Consider the following 22,410-nt stretch of genomic DNA (forward strand, 5'->3'; position numbering starts at 1 on the left):
ACAAGAATTACTCTTTGAAGAAACACTTTAATATTTTAGGTACAACATGAGAGGGACAATTTTGACTATTTCTCTTGTTTATAGGATAATCTCCATCTGTTTTGTTCCAAGTTTACAGTACCATTGCTGAAAATATTTCAAGTAGATATTTTACAAACAATATGTATAGCAGGTGTTAAACAGTGAATTTAGACTAGAAAAATTGACATTGAATATATTTTCGTTACTAGGGTAAATCGAAAAATTTAAAAAACACTTCAAGGGAGTAAAATGGAATTGGTTCAAAACCCGGTTTTATCTTTTTAACTGAGCAATCTTGCTTAATTTATTTAACCTTAGTTGCTTTTGATTTCTTCAGTCATAAAATGCAGATCTCTCTCTCAAGTTGAGAGGGTTAAATAGATCATCCATGTAAAAGCTTGGTATGGTGCTTAGTCCACAGTAGGTATTCAGTATTTGTTAGTTTATTGTTAGATCAGTCACTGGACCAGGAAGACTTATTTTGGGATAGTAGAATATGAAATTCTATTTTATCTTTCAAAATGAGTGATATTTGTTGGTCCCTTACTAAGCAATATGCCTTAGTAATTCTTTTGGTATCCTAAATTCTTTGTCTAAGGGAGATTATGAATCAGAAGCTTTTCTTTTGATCACAATCTCATACCTTAATTCCAGAAGAATAAACATTAGAGGCTCCCTGAGCAAATTCCAGTTGATATAGACTAAAAGATAAAGATGCTTTCTTCATGTATTTTATTTACCTTTGTTATGATGTGACTATTGCTGGGTATATGCAGATGTTTCTTAACTTTTGATTCCCTTTTCTTTTATACAGGGTTTGTGGATGCACTTAGATGTTTGCAATGAGCACTGTGGCTGGCATGCCCCAGTGTTTTGGATACCAATGCATAGGACTCCATAGTAATCGAATTTACCAGAGGCGAACGTCATGAGCATAGTGATCCCATTGGGGGTTGATACAGCAGAAACGTCATACTTGGAAATGGCTGCAGGCTCAGAGTAAGTATTTAACTTACAGGTATTTTGGATAGGGAAAAGCAAAATATTTCATATAATTATTTTAGTACAACCAAACAGTGCTTGATTTGCATTTATATTTTTTTCTCATTCTAGACTCTTGGCTAAAATAAAATACCAGAAGTTTAAAGGCAAAAATTCTTTTAACTGAAATTACTTTTTAAAATAACTTTTGAGTCAAAATACTCTTTTTCAGATTTCTTTTTGTCTTTTCATTTGCTAATTGTTGACATCAAGGATCAAGATAATAGGCTATTTTTTTTTAATTTTAAGATCTGTCATGTTTATATTGGAAAAGTAATTTGGTTTTATTTTTTTTAATTTTGTTTTTTATTACTCAAATGAATTTATCACATCTGTAGTTGTATAATGATCATAACAATCTGATTTCACAGGAGTTCCATCCCACAGCCCAAGCACATCCCCCCACCCCCCAAACTGTCTCCTCTGGAGACCATAAGTTTTTCAATGTCTGTGCGTCAGCATCTGTTCTGCAAAGAAGTTCCGTCTGTCCTTTTTTCAGATTCCACATGTCAGTGAAAGCATTTGATGTTGGTGTCTCATTGTATGGCTGACTTCACTTAGCATGATAGTTTTTTTCATGTTGCAAAAAAAAGTAATTTGGTTTTAAATTTGAATCTTAAATTTGTAATATCTGTCTAAACATAGGATTTGCTTTGTTTTTTAGAAAGTTAAGTTGAGTTCCCATTGTGGTTCAGCAGTAACCCGACTAGTATCCACGAGGATGCTGGTTCGATCCCTGGCCTTGCTCAGTGAGTTAAGGATCCAGCATTGTCATGAGCTGTGATGTCAGTCGCAAATGAAGCTTGGATCCTCTGTTGCTGTGGCTGTGATGTAGGCCAACAGCTGCAGCTCTGATTCAACCCCTAGCCTGGGAACTTACACATGCTGCGTGTACAGCAAAAAAAAAGCACACCAAGAATGTTCAGTTGAAAAACAAAATTCAGGCCATTTTAAAATAAGGATGGAGTATTTCCTTCTAGATGATTATTCTGACAATCACTTTTTGCTTTTATAAGAGTAATTTCTGATGGATTCAGTGAGAGGTTCTTACCTTGCTTCTAGACTATTTGGATTTGGCAATTGTGTGGATAGATTGCCTTATATCTTGACTTTGAATGACCACTACATTAACGCTAAGTAATTGCTGTGAAAATTGAGTGTTTATTTGGTTTTGGAAATTGTAAGAGCTTCTATTATTGACAGTGTTGGAAGCTAGAGGATGGAAAGATGCAAATTTACTCTCTGATTAACTATGTAGTTGTGCTAAGTGGGATGCTCATTGACTGAAAGCTGAATTTAGTTTAAAAAAAAGGAAATTTATTTATGTTAGGGCTCCTGGATCTGGTGTAGGAAAAGACAAAAATACAGTTAATACTCTACTTTTGCTGGCGTTTCAAATGGTCTGGAAGTGTTTTCACTACTCCTGCTTCTGCCATTGTGAAATACTCAGAGACGCTCCCTAATATTCCTATAATATATTATATAGTTCATTAACTATGATTATTATAATACAGTTTTTAAAGCCTTTTTTTTTTTGCACTGTGTATAAGTTACTTTGTTGTAAAATAATAGATTGCAAAACAAAGCACTCTTATGACAGTTGTTAGTTAATCTGTCCAGATAGAGACACTACTAAAGGAGGAAAAAACCTGGAAGCAGGGCTTGACAGGCAAGAGGTTCCCAGGCTAAAGTATTTTGGAATCCTGTGAAGCTACATAATTATTTCAAAGTTTTTTTTTTTTTTTTTTGGTCTTTTTGCTATTTCTTTGGGCCGCTCCTGCGGCATATGGAGGTTCCCAGGCTAGGGGTCTAATCGGAGCTATAGCCACTGGCCTACACCAGAGCCACAGCAACGCGGGATCCGAGCCGCATCTGCAACCTACACCACAGCTCACGGCAACGCCAGATCGTTAACCCACTGAGCAAGGCCAGGGATTGAACCTGCAACCTCATGGTTCCTAGTCGGATTCGTTAACCACTGCACCACGACGGGAACTCCCAAAATGTTTTTCTTAAAAAAGAGAATTACATTTTATTACATTCATGTGGCTATATAATGTTATTAAGTATATATTTTTAAAAATATGGGAATTACCTTTGTGACCCAGCAGAAATGAATCCGACTAGTATCATGAGGTTGTGGCGTTGATCACTGGCCTCACTTAGTAAGTCATTGAGCTGTGAGCTATGGTATAGATCACAAGACGTGGCTCGGATCCCACATTGGTGTGGTTGTGGCATAGACCGGCAGTTGTAGCTCTGATTTGACCCCTAGCCTAGGAACTTCGTTTTTGTTTATTTGTTTTGGTTTTTTTTTTTTTGTCTTTTCTAGGGCCACACCTGCGGTATATGGAGCTTCCCAGGCTAGGGGTCTAATAGGAGCTGTAGCCACTGGCCTACACCACAGCCACAGCAACGCAGGATCCGAGCCGCGTCTGCAACCTACACCACAACTCACGGCAATGCCGGATCCTTAACCCACTGAGCGAGGCCAGGGATCAAACCTACAACCTCATGGTTTCTAGTTGGATTTGTTAACGACTGCGCCACGACGGGACCAGGAACTTCCTTATGCTGCAGGTGCAGCCCTAAAAAGCAAAAAAAAAAAAAAAAAAAAGCAAAAAAGAAAGAAAAGAAATTGTGCTGCTAAAATATATCACTTATAAATTAAATTCATATAAAATTTAGGAGGTACTGATTATTGGGTGAATTAGGGTACTGGATCACATTTATTCTTAATTCTGAGGCTATAAAGGGACATTTATTTGATCACTTAGGGTTCATCTAGTCTACCTGTAGCATTTTATAGATAAAAAATTGAAGGTCTGGTTCAGCATCTATAAAGAATGGGTTTGCTAAACTCTGATCTAGTATTTCCATATGTAGTAACATTTGCTCTTGGATTATTGTATCTCCAAAATAAAACTCATTCCCATCAAGTCCAGCTTCTTTGTTACAATTTGTTTTCCTGTCATTACTAAGTTATAAAACATCTTGAGTTTGTTTTGCCTTTCCTGCAGAATTAGGGATCTTGTGTTTTACTTCTTTCTGTTCCCCATAATCTCGCCAAGAGTTGGTTCTCCCTAAATTTTGAACCAAAAAGGAATATTTTAAAATACATTAGGAATAACTTGAGTAGTGAAGATCGATAAAAACTATGATTTAGAGATATCTGCTTTAATAAGAACAAAATTGTTTTGCTTTGTTTATTTAATAAATTATAAACTTATTTATAAATAAATATTTATTTTGTTCTTCTTTAATAAAAAGAACAAAATAATGTTTTATTATTGCTCAAGTTTTTTTTAAGCTGTTGTGGACATTGGCCATTCAGATAAGTAGGCACATTCACATAACTAGGCTAGTTATGAAGATGACTTATTTAAAAATAGCTTTTACACAGCATGAACAAAAACTAGTATCTAGACTATGGTGACTAGAAATGAATAGAAGCCAACTGCTATACCAGAGAATCTAAGATGCCCTAGAAAATTGACTGCCTGCCAGTCTTAGAGCTTAGCAGAAAGGTTTTTATATGCATTGTGTTTTTGTCCTTAGATTTGAAGAATACTGATCACAGCATTATAGGTTAACATAATGACTGACGAATTTTCTCAATAGGGCCTGGCATAATACTTGGTTCAACTGAAAGTATGTAAAGATAATAGTATATATAAAGGGAAAATTGAGCTAAGGGCAATCATAATTTTTTAAATTTGATTGGCAAAATGACTGTAACTGGCATAATCAGGAGGCCACTTTTATTACTGGGAAGCTATACCTATAAAATTTTTGATTAACTGCTTGTCTGTAAATATAGGCTAATATGAGAAATAATCTTGCTTCTAGCATAATTTCAGTGGGTAAGACTAACAATCCAAGAGAAAGCACTTTTTGGGTCATCATTTTTAAGCTTCAGATATGTAGAGAGTATTTTATTAGAGGCTAGGGTTACAAAGGTAAAGTATAAACTTTTGTCTCTACTCTTGAAATTATGATCAGTTGGAAAGTCAGAACTCTAAATTAGAGCTGTCCAATAGAAATATGATGTGAGGATTTCCCGTCGTGGCGCAGTGGTTAACGAATCCGACTAAGAACCATGAGGTTGCGGGTTCGGTCCCTGGCCTTGCTCAGTGGGTTAAGGATCCGGCATTGCCGTGAGCTGTGGTGTAGGTTGCAGACGCGGCTCGGATCCCGTGTTGCTGTGGCTCTGGCGTAGGCCGGTGGCTACAGCTCCGATTCAACCCCTAGCCTGGGAACCTCCATATGCCGTGGGAGCGGCCCAAGAAATAGCAACAACAACAACAACAACAACAATAACAACAACAACAAAAAGACAAAAAAAAAAGAAATATGATGTGAATCATATATCTACTTTTAAATTTTCTGTTAGCCATATTAAAAAGATAACAAAAAGGTGAAACTAATTTTGTTACATTTTATTTGACTAAATATATAGAAAGTATTATCATTTTAACATGTATCAGTATAAAAACATTAATGAGATATTTCATGGTTTTTTTCATACTCAGTCTTTAAAATCTGGTGTATGTTTTACAGTTCTAGCACCTCTCAGTTCGAACTAGCCGCATTTCAAGTACTCAGTAACATGTATGTCTGTGAGCTACTGAATCAGGGAAGCCGTAGACCAAATGATGAAATGTAGGGTCTCAGAGGAGAAAAGAACCATGAAGCCTAGGTTAGTTATGAAAATTGTGAGATCATAACAATATATTTTTGAATAAGAAAGATAAAGATGTAACTATGAGGTAGATTATTGTTATTCTCAAATTATAGGTGGGGAAACTGAAGTCACAGAGCAGGTAAGTGGTAGAGGCAGATCTTATTGATGTATTGATTTTAGGTTCTGTTACATTTCCTTTACTAGTACTATTACAAAAAATGATTTATGTAACTTATTTTTATAAATGGTTCATGTAAGTAGTAGCTTTAGTTCTGGGAGTAGTAAATTTACTGTAATAAATGACTGCCTGTAACAAAGGTATTCTCAGGTCTCTGCTCAAAGATGAGGAATAGAAAAGAAAACTCAGACTCCATTATCACTAGATAGGAAAATCGAGCCAGAGTTCAGCTATTTATTAGAATTGTATGTTTTTCATCCTAACTGACCTGACCTTATTTATTCCTTCTTACCTTTTTTATGTCTGACATTCCAAACATCTGAATTACTAAATTGGTTAAATATGCAAAGACAAGAAACCTTCTGGAGCTGGGAAATGGGAAGAGGTATAAATGGGGCTGTTAAATTTATTCTTTCCTAGCCTTTTTAAAAAAGAAAAGCTAAATTATTTTTTCCTCTCGAGATTGAGAATACAGTTGCTTACATTGTATTTCTTTTAATATTATTGCCAGCAAATATTCCTTTAGAAATCTTTGTTTCTTTGTTTGCTTTATAGGGCTGCACTTGTGGCATATGGAAGTTCACAGGCTAGCACTGAGCAAGGCCAAGGATCAAACCCACGTCCTCATAGATTCTTGTCAGATTTGTTTCTGCTGCATCATAACAGGAACTCCCTGCTTTGGAAATCTTTATAATGAACTTTTATAAAATTATGTATATTTTTGGATGAAATAGTCACATTAGCAAATGCAATATATAAGTTATAGGTGAACTGTTTTGGAAGAAGGATTTTTAATACTACTCTTGGCAATACAATAAATGCCTGTGTGTTGACTAAGAATACTAAGAGAGATATCTGGGTTTTCAGTTTTGTTCTCTTGCTATGATACCAGTCAGCCCCTAAGATACTTAACTATTGTAAACTTTGGTATCTTCATTTAAAAAAGAGGGCTTGGATTGAAGTATTAATGTGACTCTTTTTGACTCCACATTGCTGAGATTCATTAGATTTTTACCATCTGTATTTTGTTATAATATTTGATATTAAGTTATTTAAGTGTCACTAGAGCCACCTGCTGACAGAATTCATTAATTCGTTGAAGTGTTTGTGTGCTTTTAGTTTGAATTTATATAATTGAAGATCTTTTGTGTATAATGAAATGTTTTTAGAGCTTTTTACTTGTTCATGTTCCACTAGTGCTTAACATGTCTGTTTATGATTTCCTTATATTTAATTTAGTATCAAAACTGATACTTTCTACTGCTCTTAAAGTGTTGACTTCCTTATCCTAATTTGGAAGTGCTTTCACTTAAATATGATTTTGTTTTAATATTCAAAAGCCTATTTTAAAGTACTATCTTAGCATTGTTCAGAACTGTTCTTAGAATGATGTTGAATTTCTCATTTGCTTCATACTTAATAAATAGCTTTTTCCTGTAATTTTTTTTACTTGTGGTACTGAATACAGAATTCACTATATCCAAACAACTGTCTATAACATAGTGTATAATATCTTTTAATCACCCCAGGAAAAAGTTAGGTATTATTCCCATTTTACAAAAGAAATGAAGCTCAAGGCGATTAAACTCTTACTTACGGCCACATAATTAATAAAAAGTGAAGAGTCAGAGTTGAACCCAAGGTTGCTTGGCTCCAGATCCATGTTGCCACATAGATGAGAAGAGCAAGGTTTGTTAATGGATGAATTAAATGAAGTAAAATGCCACATGTAATAAACTGAGGACAATTGTTGCACCAAACTTCTTCATTTAAAAATTTCAAATTTAATGACAAAAAATGTTCTCTGTATTTGTAAAGTTTGTGAAGTAGTGACAATTAAAGTGGCATAGATTCAGGATTACCAACCAGAACTCAGGCTTTGTGTAACTCTAATAAAGTGACACACATAGTACCATTTTGTAATACAAAAATGAGGTAAAGCTGTTTACTTTATCAGGTCATTAATCCATAGACATAAATAGCATTCTGGTAAATTTCCTAAGACTAGTGGATAATGCAGTTTAATAAGAAAAGTACTAAACCAATTTAAGAAATCTGGGCTTTAGTGGAGAGGTTTTTTGCTATTATAATTATGTCACTTAGAATTAAGACTTCATTTTATAAATGTGCAAACTGAGACCCAGAGTGATTATATGGTATGTCCCATGGATACACAGTGACTTGATGATAAATTAGGGCTTGATTCTAGAGTTTGTGGCACTTAGGTCACTCATCTGTTGGTGTGTAAACTGGTGTTTGGATGATGTAATCTTTAAAATGAAACACCTTCTTGAAGTTCCGTTGTGGATCAGTGGGTTCTGAACCCTCTAAGGATGTGGGTTCAATCCTTGGCCTTGCTCAGTGGGGTGAGGATCTGGCATTGCTGTGAGCTGTGGTATAGGTCACAGATGCAGCTTGTATCCTGCGTGGCTTTAGCTGTGGCTGGGAAATGCAGCTTCGATTCGACCCCTAGCCTGGGAACTTCCGTGTGCTGCGGGTGCAGCCGTAAAAAAGCCAAAAATAATAAAAGATTAGGAGGAGTTCAGTTGTGGCTCAGCAGTAGTGAACCCGACTAGTATCCATGAGGTTTCGGGTTCAATCCCTGGCCTCACTCAGTGGGCTAAAGATCCAGTGTTGCCATGAACTGTGGTGTAGGTCGCAGACGTGGCTCAGATCTTGCATTGCTGTGGCTATGTTGTAGGCCAGTGGCTAGAGCTCCAGTTCTACCCCTTGCCTGGGAACCTCCATATGCCACGTGTGTGGCCCTGAAAAGACAAAAAAAAAAAAAAAAAGTATATTGGAAGGAGGCACAGGATTGACCAAAGAATTAGATGTGGAGATTCAAGGCAAAGGAGCAATTAAATTATGGATGACATCTTAGGGTTTTGGATTAAGCAACTGGATGGAGATGGAGTTGTTAAAAGAAAAAGAAAACATTTATGGGCAAAAGATAAAATATGAGAAAGGTGGCCAGTTTAGTTCAGCCAGCAGAGTTCAATCTTTCTAGGAGAAGGAAATGGTTATTTATGTCAAATGCTGAGAAGTCTATACAAACTACAGACTATTAATTAGCTTGACAACATAGGTAGTTATAGCGGTATTCCGCAGCCTGATGTTGAGCACAAACACTCTTTCAGGGAGTTTTTTATAAAGAGGAACAAAGAAATGGGATGATAAATAACAGGGGGCACGAGTTTAAAGTGGAATAATAAATAAGAGAGGAATGATCTAATACAGAGGATTCCTGAAGATGCAGGAGACATGGAATAACTGCAGGCAAGAGTGAAGTGTAAAGATCTTGAAAAGGCAAGAAGGGATGAGATCCAGAGGGCAAGTGGAAAAGCAGGACTGTAGTAAAGAGTGACATTTTTCCATTTTACAGGAGAAAAACAGAATTTGAATATAAGTACAAGATTTTAGATATGGAGTTGTGCTTTTAACACTTAAAACAGTAACTGGGGAGTTCCCGTCGTGGCCGGGAACTTGGGCGCGGGAGCCGCCCAAGAAATAGCAACAACAACAACAACAACAAAAAGACAAAAGACAAAAAAAAACAAAACAGTAACTGGTATATCATAAACCTTTAAGAAATATTAATAAATTAATAAGGCTTGAGTTGTTACATTTTCAAAGAAAGTTATTCCACTGAACTCACAGTAGTTGCCTAAACCATTACAATCAGAAAAATGGTACTCTTGTTGTTGTTGTTGTTGTTGTTGTTGTTGCTATTGCTATTTCTTGGGCCACTCCCGCGGCATATGGAGGTTCCCAGGCTAGGGGTTGAATCGGAGCTGTAGCCACCGGCCTACGCCAGAGCCACAGCAACGTGGGATCCGAGCCGCGTCTGCAACCTACACCACAGCTCATGGCAACGCCGGATCGTTAACCCGCTGAGCAAGGGCAGGGACCGAACCCGCAACCTCATGGTTCCTAGTCGGATTCGTTAACCACTGTGCCACGACGGGAACTCCAGAAAAATGGTACTCTTTATTGCAGTCAGAAAGTTTGCTTTCTCTAAGTGGGCAGCAAACTAAGATTCCCTGAGCGGAACTCAGCCTGTTGCCTGATTTTGTAAATAAAGTTTTGTTGAAACTTAGTCATGCCCATTTATTTACATATATTTTCTGGCTTTCCAGGTACAATAGAGCTGAATAGTTGCAACAGAAACCATATCCTTCCAATTCTCTGGTCCTTTACAGAAGTTTACTGACCCCAGCTACAAATTTAATTGAATTTTAAATTCCAAAATCTGGGACGTGAAAAAGGATTTTCTCCAACAAACAAGTACTTTATAGTCATGAAACACCTAAATTAAGAGGTCTGGTAATGTGGAGGGCTGTTTGGATGGAGCTCATGAGATAGAATTAGATTAAGGATAATTTAGAAATTGTGAACACATAGGAAATGGTAAAAGCTATAGTAGTGGATGAAACCTCCAGTACAGTCTACAAAGTACAGGTGCCTAGAAAATGTATTTAAGAAACAGAAGAAAATTTAAAAAGATTAAGGCCTAAGAAGAAACCAGATGGAAAACAGTTTGGTGGTTTCTCAGAATATTAAACATAGAATTATCTTACGACCCAGCAACTCTACTCCTAAGTAAGTACCAAAAATAATTGAAACCAGGGGCTCAAAACAGATACCTGTATATTTATTACCAGTATTCAGAACAGCCTTACAGTAGTCAAAAGGTGGAAACATCCCAAGTATCCATCAAGAGAACAGATAAAATGTGATATATCTATACAATGGAATATTATTCAGCCATAAAAAGGAATACAATTCTGAAACATGATATAGACGGATGAATCTTAAAAACATAATGCTAAGTAAAATAAGCCAGACACAAAAAGATAAGTATTTTATGATTTCATTTATATAAACTAGAATGGGCAAATAAAGACAGTAAAATAGAGGTTACCAAGCACTGGAGGTAGGTTGTTTAATGAGTGCAAAGTTCCTATTTGGGAGGGTGAAAAAGTTTAGAAACAGACAGTAGTAAGTCATTAATCATATGGCTTAAAGGTCTCTTGGTTAATCCTAAAGCTTAATACATAGGAATGATTGTTGAATGCTCATCTTTGATAAATCTGTTTCACTTGTTTAGGAGAGGTAGAACTAAAGCTACAAATATTTTATAGTTCTTCATGGTAGAAAGATGTAAGACACTATAGAATTGAACAAAATGTCCCTTGTATAAGTAAAAACATCTTAAATAATTGGTGTGATGTCAATGAGTTGAATTCTGTAGTTCTTTAACAGTTCTGGTTAGTGCCTGTTTCAGGAAGCTGCAAGATACTGAAAGGCATTAGGAAACTAGCAGAATTAAAATAGCATAAGATGAGAGAGATTGAAATTTACTACATTATTTGGATGACTGTGTACTGACCACAATAGAATGCATTAGGACAGAACGCAGACGTAGGAGGGATATATAGTTCTCCAGTATAAGAACTTTAACAAGTGATGATGTGTTTTTAAAGTGAAAGTATTTAACTAGGAATTTTTTTTTATTTTTTGGCCACCCCTTAAGGTCAATCCCATTGTGCCACAATCTTTGAGGACACAGATTCAATCCCTGGGCTCGCTCAGTGGGTTAAGGATCTGGTGTTGCCATGAGCTGTGGTGTAGGTCCCAGATGCAGCTCAGATCTGATGTTGCTGTGGCTGTGGTGTAGGCCAACAGTGGTAGCTCCAATTGGACCCCTAACCTGGGAACCTCCATGTACAGCAAATGTGGCCATGAAAAACGCCAAAAAAAAAAAAATATATATATATATATATAATTATATATATAAATATATATATAATTTTATTCTGTATGGCACAGGAAACTATATCTAGTCACTTGCGATGAAACATGATGGAGGATAATGTGAGAAAAAGAATATATATATATATATATATATGTATGTACAAAGGACTGTGTCACTTTGCTGTACAGCAGAAATTGACAGAACATTGTAAATCAACTATAACAAAATCTTAAAAATAAAATACAATTTTATTTTCTTAGCTCTGAAGTCTCTGTAAAGGTCTGCTTTTGGAAGCTCTTTAGTAATGTGCTGTAGGTCAAAAACAAGGCCCTTGAAGCTGACTAAGGCTTGGGGTGGCTAAAAAGCCAAATAAAAGATGCTGTTATAAATAAAACAACAAAATGAAATTAAATGGATGGAAAGATAATTTAAAGCATATTTGGCATATGACACCAGTTTTGGTAAGGTTTTAAAAACATGTGTTAAGAAGAAAGCCTGCCAGAGAATTAATGGCAACACTACAAATTGTTTGTAGTGTAATTGATCCAGATTACTAAGAGTTCAGTCTTCTTTCAGTAATAAGATATTTTAAAGTCTTTTATTTCTACATTATCATCGAAAGCAGCTAAGTATCAGATGAATCTAACAGTGGTTAATGTACTTGGTGTTCTGTACCTATTAAAGAATTAATGTAAGTAAATCATCAAGGCGGGTTGGTCCTGTATTTGAAAACTGAAGGAACTCAATAAAATTGCACAATTATCAGTTGTAATAGCAAGTTGTGCAGTTTACTATCCCTTTTTTAAATAAAAAGGTTATCAGTTTGGACCCTGGGCACTCTATACTCATGAGGATCACTTTGAAACTAGACAGAGTACTAAGTGTGTTTCAGTAAAGCAAAGAACTGGGAAAAGGTAACTTATTTTTAGGAAGGAGTTTTGAAGAGGTAGCACTTCTCGCCTGTCCTAATCAGGTTCAGAACTTAGAACCTACTGAATCATGGAGAATTATTTACAGATTACTCACATTTGAAGCCCTCAGCTTTGTATTGCCATGCTGCTACTCTGATCACATTATTTCTTGAGACAACCAAACCATTAGTGGCTCTGTATAGTTTTTTCAGGATAAAGATCATGTTCCTTAGCTGGATTGGATACCAAAGGTACTTTTTGAACTATTCCTTGCCTGACTTACTGGCCCTCATCTCTGGCCCCTTCTCTAATACCTTTAACTCTGTCTACTCTGAATTTTAACAATTCTTTTAAATCTGTGCTTCCTAAACTTCAGTGAACGTAAGATTGAAGGTGCTAATTAAAATGTAGATTGCTGGAGTTCCCATTGTGGTTCAGTGGGTTACAAACCTGACTAGTATCTTTGAGGATGTGGGTTCTATCCCTGGCCTCACTCAGTGGCTTAAGGATCCAGCATTGCTGTGAGCTGTGGTGTAGGTAGCAGATGTGGCTCAAGATTCTACCTTGCTGTGGCTATGGCATAGGCCAGCAGCTGCAGCTCTGATTTGAACCCTAGCCTGGGAACTTACATGTGCTACAGGTGCGGCCTTAAAAAAAAAAAAAGTGCTGAATCTGATCTTTAGTTTTTTGGGTTTTTTTTGTCTCTTTGCCTTTTCTAGCGCCGCTCCCGCGGCATATGGAGGTTCCCTGGCTAGGGGTCGAATCGGAGCTGTAGCCTCTGGCCTATGCCAGAGCCACAGCAAGGTGGAATCTCGAGCCACATCTGCTACCTACACCGCAGCTCACGGCAACGCCGGATCGTTAACCCACTGAGCAAGGGCAGGGATTGAACCTGCAACCTCATGGTTCCTAGTCGGATTCGTTAACCACTGCGCCATGACGGGAACTCCTTTGCTGTATTAATTTTGAGCTAAGAAAAGAAATATGTTTGGAATCATCCTGGATGACTTCCACTTAATACCAGATATTGTCGTGATATTTCAGCACATGTGCTTGAATTTGTGTTTGATTGGTACACAGATAACCTAAAGACCTAGTTTATTGTAATGTTTCTCTAAATCCAAATCTACAAAGAAAATTTTCCCTTCTTCTGTTATGGGTGTTTACTTTACTTAGTAAGATACACTACGTAAGTAGCGTAAGTAAATAAACACTATCTTGAAATCTAATTGACCTCTCCATACTCCTTAAAGACTCCACAGCCCATTCCCCCCCCCCCTTTTTTTTTTTTTTTTTGCTTTTTAGGGCTGAGCCTGTGGCATATGGAATTTCGCAGGCTAGGGATTGAACTGGAGCTGCAGCTGCAGGCCTAAGCCACAGCTACAGCAGTACAGAACCCAGTCTGCATCTGTGACTTACACCAGAGCTTATATCAATGCCAGATCCTAGACCCACTGAGCGAGGCCAGGGAACCCACATCCTCACAGATGCTAGTCAGATTCGTTTCCGCTGCACCACAACAGGAATTCCCATTTTTCCTATCTTTTTCCATATATAGAGATACTGTCTTTCTCCATCATTAGTGCTTTTTTTAAATTTTTTTTCAATAGAAGATTTACCTGGTATAACATTCAGATGTTCAAAAGTCCTTTCATATCTTTCAGAAGCATTTTCACATCTAATGAAACCTCATGTTACCTCTTATCTTTCCTGTAACTCAAGTAGATTTATTTGTTCTTCTCTTGAATCTTGTAGAGTCTAGAGCCTAGAACTTTGATCTTTTGCAGTTTCTGCGAGGTTTTTTTTGGGTTCAACTGAACATTCAGGCCTGCAAGACTACCACAGGCCATAGTTGACATTATTCTATATGGTAAATAGGATAGGAGCCACAGCTTGTCAGAGGTTAGCATCAGGTGTTCCTCTCTGTGTGAAACTGTGGAGAAAGTACAGTCAGCCATCCAGGAGCTATTTTCTTGGGTCCTCAGGTGACTGGTCAGAGACAAAGAAATAAGATACACATTGGGCAGCTATGAGAGTCTTCTGGATTTAGAAGCCACATGTCCCTCAGAAACCAGTATTTCTTGTAATAAGAATAGGCAGAGCTTCCAGGTTCCCTGAAAGGGACATGCCAGTTATAGGAGTCACTGCATCTTGGGGAAGTTGAAATCGGTGTCATCCTATTTATAGTTTTTCCCATCCACATATACTTACTTTACCAATCAAGGATCATTTTTATTAATGTATCTAGCAGTATAGCAGATTAGCTTATTGTGTTTTTTAGGGGAACAGAGTTAGAAAGTTGACTAAAGATCAAAGTGTCATGCATAAAAGGAAAGTGTTTTGGTGGTTTTTGTTTTTTGTTTTTGTCTTTTTACCATTTCTTGGGCCGCTCCCACGGCATATGGAAGTTCCCAGGCTAGGGGTCTAATCGGAGACGTAGCTGCTGGCCTACGCCAGAGCCACAGCAACTCGGGATCCAAGCCATGTCTGCAACCTACACCACAGCTCATGGCAATGCTGGATCCTTAACCCCCTGAGCAAGGCCAGGGATCAAACCTGCAACCTCATGGTTCCTAGTCGGATTCGTTAACCACAGACCCACGACAGGAACTCCAGGAGAGTGTTTTTTAAAGTATTTACCTATACCTTTCTTATGACATTACCCTATTTTTGACTTGTATGGGGTTGTTTTTTTGTTTTTGTTTTTGTTTTTTTGGTTTATTTTTTGGTATACCTGTCTCTTTTTTGCTAACCTTGCTCTTCCTCCCATGATCATAAACTCTTTAAGGAGAGGGGTATGAATATTTTTAATGTCTTTCTATCCTGTCTAGAATCTAACAAGTTACTTTAAACATGTGTTGAACATCACAAAACTATTCCTTGAACTACAGTTTGTGTATTCCTTTGCCTGTAAGGTAAATTCTCCAAAAAAAAACTAGGAAAAAATTCAATAGAATTTATTATAGATGAAAACAAAGTATAGGAATAAACTTTGCAGATGGGGTGGTATAAACAGTGATGTCTTCCTCTAGCATTATTAGGGGGTGCTTTTATTTTAATGCCTATATAACTTCTTTGGAATAGAAACTGTGTAATGACATCTCCAGATTCATTCTTTCATGTACTGAAAGCTTATGTTAATGGTGATACAGATTGAAGAAGAACGTGAGACAACAGAAAATGCAAATGTTTCGCTATAGGCAGGGACAGAAATACTAAGATAAGATCATTTCCTGACTTTGTGTAGTAAACTGTGTCAGGAGGATCCAGCAAAAGGATCACAAGAGATTATCATTTCTTTGTAAAAGGTATATTATACTCTGGCTGGAATACTTGGCCTTTTTCTGTGTCACATATTATTGAAGAAAGATAAATGGTCACCAGGGCTTAAGGGACATGTTACGAAGATTGTTAATAAGTCTGAAACCTATGTTTTGGAAACATAATAGTTCGGTGGAGGTAGGAGTGAACTCATCTGTATGGATAGGTTCTTAGTCACTTAATATTAAAACATGAAAACTAGGGGGTACTTTTGGAGTTTTAAAGAGAGGAATAAAGTATTCCCATACCAAGGTTCTGTATAAAACAGTCACTTCTCATTGTGTCAGATTGTGTTAATCTACACACATACGTATCTATACCTTATCTGTATATAAAATATTCCATAAAACCGGGTTGATTTTTCATTGACATACTTCTGGCTTAACATACATAGTTTTTTTAAAAAACCTTTCGGCAGTTCTCGTCATGGCTCAGTGGAAACTGGTATCTTTGAAGATGCAGGTTTTGTCCTTGGCCTTGTTGAGTGGGTTGGGGATCTGGCTTTGCCATGAACTGTGGTGTAGATTGCACACACAGCTTGCATCATGTATTGCTCTTGCTGCTGTGGCATAGGCTGGCAGCTGTAGCTCCGATTTGACCCCTAGCCTGGCAGATTCCATATGCTTTGGGTGTGACCCTAAAAAGAAAAAAAGAAAAAAATTTTAAACTAAAAGGTTTAAAATTATTCATTTAAAAACAGTGTAAACCTAGAGTTCCCATCGTGGCTCAGTGGTTAATGAATCCGACGAGGAACCATGAGGTTGCGGGTTCGATCCCTGGCCTTGCTCAGTGGGTTAAGGATCTGGCATTGCTGTGAGCTGTGGTGTAGGTCACAGATGCAGCTCAGATCCCGCGTTGCTGTGGCTCTGGTGTAGGCCAGCAGCTACAGCTCTGATTCGACCCCTAGCCTGGGAACCTCCATATGCCTTGGGATCGGCCCTAGAAAAGGCAAAAAGACACACACGCACACAAAGTAGTAAAATTAAAAAAAGTAAAAATAAACGGTGTAAGAACTTTAGCACATATTTGGTGCTCAAGAAATATTGTTATTTTGATACCTTGAAAATTTAATGATTTATTTAAGATAGGTCCAGCTAAACTTGTACTTAAAACTGTGTTAGAAGTTTGAATTATTGTGGAGTTAATTAAGGTTTTAAAATAATTTAAAACCAACTTTAGACTAAATAGTCACAGTTACACTTGAGGTATTTCTGAATACATTATAGGTGAGAAAAATGCAGTTTCATATCCTTTGTGTCGTTTGAGTTTCATCGGTATTTCTGGGGAGAGAAACAGATACACTTATCCCAACTTTACAAATAAAAACTCAGGTTCTGAAAGGTGACTCCTCACCTATGCCTATTTAATGGCCAGCCTTAGACATGGAAATCCCATGTTCTTATTTCATTTTTAGAGCCACATTGCATATTAGAGTCTACTTTTCTGCATTTCAGTTCCTCTACTTATAGGAAACAGAATTCAGAGTTTTGAAATATGAATTCATCTTTAATTTAGGTGGTGTTGATCATTTGGCCATACCTTACTGCTTATGCATTGGGAATACTTTAATTACCTGTTACTTTTGAACATTCTAGACATTTCGAATTCCCAAACTTAAGAATGATTATCTTTTAGAAAGCTTCCCCTGGATAAAGATCATCTTTTTGTCAATGATTGCTGTTTCAGTGATTTGAAAGTGCATACGATGCAGTGTATGAACAAATACAAATAAATATCAAACTCCCTTTGAAAAATGACATCAGGAGTTTCCATTGTGGCTCAGCAGGTTAAGGACTTGACATAGTCTCCATGAGATGCAGGTTCCATCTCTGGCCTCACTCTTTGGGTTAAGGATCCAGCATTGCTGCAAGCTGTGGCAGAGGTCACAGATGCATCTTGGATCTGGTGTTGCCATGCCTGTGGCATGGGCCTCAGCTGCAGCTCCAATTCAGTCCTTAGCCCAGGAACTTCCATATTCCATTCGTGCAGCCATAAAAAGAAAAAATAATAAAAAAGAAAGAAAAGTGACATCAAAATTATGTAAGGAAAGTTTCATTTGTGGTCTGAACACAGCGTTGTGGTTTATGTTTTGATACATAATTATTTATTGTAATATTATACTAATGTAGTTTCTTAATGATAAATGTTATACTTGTGTATTAACTCAGTATTTATGTGAGTATATAAACTGGCTAAACAGGATACGTAGCAACTGTTTACACAGAAACTTAATAATGCATATTATCTCTTTAACTGAAGTTAAGACATTTTTTAAAATTTATTTTATTTATTTTATTTTGCTTTTTACGGCTGCACCCACGGCATATGGACATTCCCAGGCTAGGGGTCGAATCAGAGCCATTAGCTGCTGGCCTACACCACAACTACAGCAATATGAGATCCAAGCTGCGTCTGTGACCTACACCATAGCTTGTGGCACTGCTGGATCCTTAACCCCACTGAGTGAGGCCAGGGATCAGTCTTGTGTCTTCATGGATCCTAGCCAGATTCATTTCCACTGAGCTACTACGGGAACTCCGAAATTTTTTTTTAAAGCTTTACGATAATGTTCCAAGAGATTTTGAGAAAACTCCTATGACCTTAATGTAGTGATTTTTGTTACTGTGAGTTCTTGCCATGCTCTTGTCCATATGTAAATATGGTAGGTTTGTTAAGATTTGGTTTATCATCATCTATTGATCGGACATTTAAGTGATTTCTACTCTTATATCTAGTTTATGAGTAGTAGTAAAAGACCGTCATTATTTAGTGGGAATTACTTTCTTACCAAAAATGGGATTACTGGATCTAAAAGATGTTTTACTTTTGGTATTTGTCACAAAGTTGTTTTCAGATTTACTGTGTGCTTTGAGAATATTTTAGCACTATAAGATTTTTTAGGAGACATATCTGGTGTCCTGTTACTTTTTTTTTTTAATTAAATACTATCTTACAGTTTAGAAAAGTCCTTAAAATGTATCAACCAATTTTTTTAAACAATTGTTACCTTCTTTTTAAAGTTATTTTTAGTAAGTAGCATCATTAGAAATGAGGATCTTGATAAAGTATTTCTTTTTTGCATTGCCAGCTTGCTAGTACTTAATAGCTTTCATTTGAATCATGAGGTTATATAAAGGATTTATGGCTTGTTTACATGCTGGAACTTAACCTGCCTTTGCACTGAATTTTTTTTTTTTAATTTCTCAACCATTATCTACTCTAAAATATAAATTGTTTGCCATGAAAGTGAATCTTTTCTGGCCATAATTCCTATATGTTGCTTTAATATTAATATTGTAGATCGTGAATTGCTAAAACTGCACTTACTACCTTTTTTTTTTTTTTAAAGAATTTTAAAAGAATTAATATTGTAATCAAAGGTAGTCTGGCAGCATCTATCTATTTTACCCTTTTGTTCAGCAATTCTGCTTCAAGGAATCCATGTAGTAGAAATACTACCATGGATGCAGAAAATATTGTATAGAAGTGTGTACAACTGCAACGATACCTTTAACACTGAAAAAAAAAATTTAAATATCCAACAATAGGGAATTTGTTAAATAAGCTACGGTACATTATATAATGAAATAAGCAGTTATTACCAAAAATAAGCTAGATATTGTACTGACACTAAAGGATGGGAAAAAGTAAATTGTGAATATGTAGTGTATATTCTCACTTAAAAACAACTGTTAAGAGTTACTGTTGTGGCACGATGGGATTGGCTGCATCTTGGGAGTACTGAGATTGTATGTTCAATCCCCGGTCTGTACAGTGGGTTAAGGATCCAGGGTTGTCACACCTGCAGCTCAGATTGCAACTGCAGCTTGGATCTATCTGATCCCTGGCCCAGAAACTCTGTATGCCATGGGGTGGCCAAAAAAGAAAAACAAGCAAATGAAACAACTTAGATATTTTTATGGATAGAAAAATTTAAAGGTGGATACATAGCATCTTAACATGGTTTGGATGAAGACAGGTCTTTCACATTCTTAGGTACTTCTGTTTTGAATTTTGTATAATGAGCATGTATTAATTTTGGAATTAAGAAACATTCCTTTTTTAAAAAAAGAATAAGCAATTTTTAACATAACAGCATTGACATTACATTAGTAATGGTTTTCAGAATATTCAGAACGTATCAGAGACTTGCATTATCCTTCAGAATCACTTGACCTCAGTTATGTCTCCTCCCTGTACTGATTCTAGCCTCTGGATCCCAAGCACCAGTCACTTAGAGCTAAATTGAGACTTTGTGAAGGGAATGAGTGAAGGGGCGAACAGTATATCAAGAAGTAGTTGACAATAGAAATTTGACTAATTAGAATGTAATTACATTAAGAAGCATTTAAACCATGAAGAGTGCAAATAATACTAAATTCTAAGGGAGGGTTTTAAATAAGAGGAAGTACAAGGGTTATTATGAGAAAGTCATCTTAATGGTGGCTTTGATAAGAATAAAGGTACAGAAACAAGTTGTGTTGTTGCGTATGCAAGGGAGAAATTAATTTTAGTGTGAATTGCCCTCAGAAGTAGGTTTACTACCACACCGATCAGTAAGAATTACCAGCCTAGGGCTCAGGAGGATTGATATTAAATGAGGAAATTGGGAAAGTGAAGGGTGTAAAATGCTAGGCCAGGGAACTTGTAAGTCACCCACAGTGGGTGAGTTGTTACTCCCTGTTTTTTCATTGGTTGGTTAGGTCATCATCATCATTTAGCCATTATCAGGCCAGAACTGCTGATCTTACTCTATTGGCTATTTGTGCTTTTTCATGAGCAAATTTTGGATTATTATGAGATTTTCTCTTCCTTAACATTTCTGCTATTTCCTAGGCTTTGTTATGTCTTGACACACTAACACATGCATAAAGCTTTGAACAGTGAAATAAATACTTCACATTCAAATTGTGATACATATAGATTAAACCTTCTTTAATTTTCTCCCTACTTTTCTCTACCCCCTCTTCATAGTGTCCTTTATGACACTGAGTATATTAAATAATGCTTAACCTCTAATATTTTTAATGACAAGGAAACTATATTTGAACTTAAACTTGGGACATTTATTGTACTTTAAGCAAAAGTGGTTTTTTTTTTTTTTGGAAGGCTTATGACATGGACTCTAGATAGGATATATCACATCCACAAGATATCTGTGTTTTAGACATTTTAAAGACATTTTTTTTGAATAGCCAATAAAATAAGTGCTTATTTTAAATTGATACCACATCCACAAGATATCTGTGTTTTAGACATTTTAAAGACATTTTTTTTGAATAGCCAATAAAATAAGTGCTTATAATTTTAAATTGATAAAAATAAATGGAATTTTCTTTGATGCAACTTTTTTCCCTCCAGACCAGAATCCGTAGAAGCTAGCCCTGTGGTAGTTGAGAAATCCAACAGTTATCCCCACCAGTTATATACCAGCAGCTCGCATCATTCACACAGTTACATTGGTTTGCCTTATGCGGTAAGTGTCAAATGTTTCTCTGGAAGTGTATCCTTTTATTTCTATGTATAGATCTGTATCTCTGTTTTTTTTATATCTAGAGGTTGAAAGTTGATGTGTTTGGTATTGTGCCTAAAACTGAATATTAAAAACGCAGAATCGTTTCATACTAGCTAAATAATTAGATATGTAATTTGTAGTTAAATTTTTTTCATTGATCTAATTTTTATTCAAGGGATATAAAATTCTGTAAGAGGAATTTCCTAGAAATTTTTATATTATTATTATCATTTAGCTTTTTATGATATTAATAGTTCAGTGTTACAATTCTTTACCTTCTCTATAAAAAGATGGTAGGTAGAATTACACTATTTATTGTTGATTCTAAATTATGTGGTAATTTGTATAATTACCACTTATTTAGCACTTATACATCAGGCTCTGTACTAAACAGTTTTTGATTTTTTTTTTTTTTGGCCACACCTTCAGCATAGGAAGTTCCTAGGCGAGGGTTTAAACCTGTAATGTAGCAGTAACACAGGCCACTGCAGTGACAGTGCCAGATCCTTAACTCACTCTGCCATAAGGGAACTCCCCAAGTATTATCTCATTTAATCTTCAAAGCAACCTCATAAGATAGGTATAATTTTCATCCCCATTTCAGAGCTGAGAAAGTGGAAAGCTTATCTAAGCTGATTTATTCAGTGTTGAGTAGCTAGTAAGTGGCAGAGCATAAATTGAAACAGCAGCAGAACTGGACACATTGGTGATTTATTAAGGCATAATAAATGAGAGGTTTTTGCCACTTAGTCTAGAGTAAAATTACCAAAATTACGGAGTTCCTCTGTGATGCAGCAGGTTAAGGATCCGATGTTGTCACTGTAGTGGCTTGGGTCGCTGCCATGGTGTGGGTTTGACCCCTGGCCTGGGAACTTCCACATGCCACAGATGCAGCAAAAACAAAATAAAACAAAAAAACCCAGAATTTTAAAACTTCTGTTGTATACTTCATGGTGATAATGTCTTTGGTAACTGTTTTTGTTA

General features: G+C 36.4%; 1 protein-coding gene across 5 annotated transcripts in view; it reads left to right on the forward strand.

The window, feature by feature from the left end:
- KMT2E (lysine methyltransferase 2E (inactive)) overlaps window positions 1-22,410 on the forward strand; it is a 92,579-nt gene that overhangs the window by 25,258 nt on the left and 44,911 nt on the right. For all 5 annotated transcript variants that reach the window (XM_047752393.1, XM_047752389.1, XM_047752394.1 and 2 more), the window contains 2 exons: window positions 836-1,020; window positions 21,273-21,387. In XM_047752393.1, coding sequence (XP_047608349.1) covers window positions 950-1,020; window positions 21,273-21,387 — 186 coding nt within the window. In that variant the 5' untranslated portion in view covers window positions 836-949. The remainder of the gene's footprint in view (window positions 1-835; window positions 1,021-21,272; window positions 21,388-22,410) is intronic.

Source organism: Phacochoerus africanus, chromosome 11 (assembly GCF_016906955.1).
Source record: "Phacochoerus africanus isolate WHEZ1 chromosome 11, ROS_Pafr_v1, whole genome shotgun sequence".
NCBI classification, from domain to species: domain Eukaryota; kingdom Metazoa; phylum Chordata; class Mammalia; order Artiodactyla; family Suidae; genus Phacochoerus; species Phacochoerus africanus.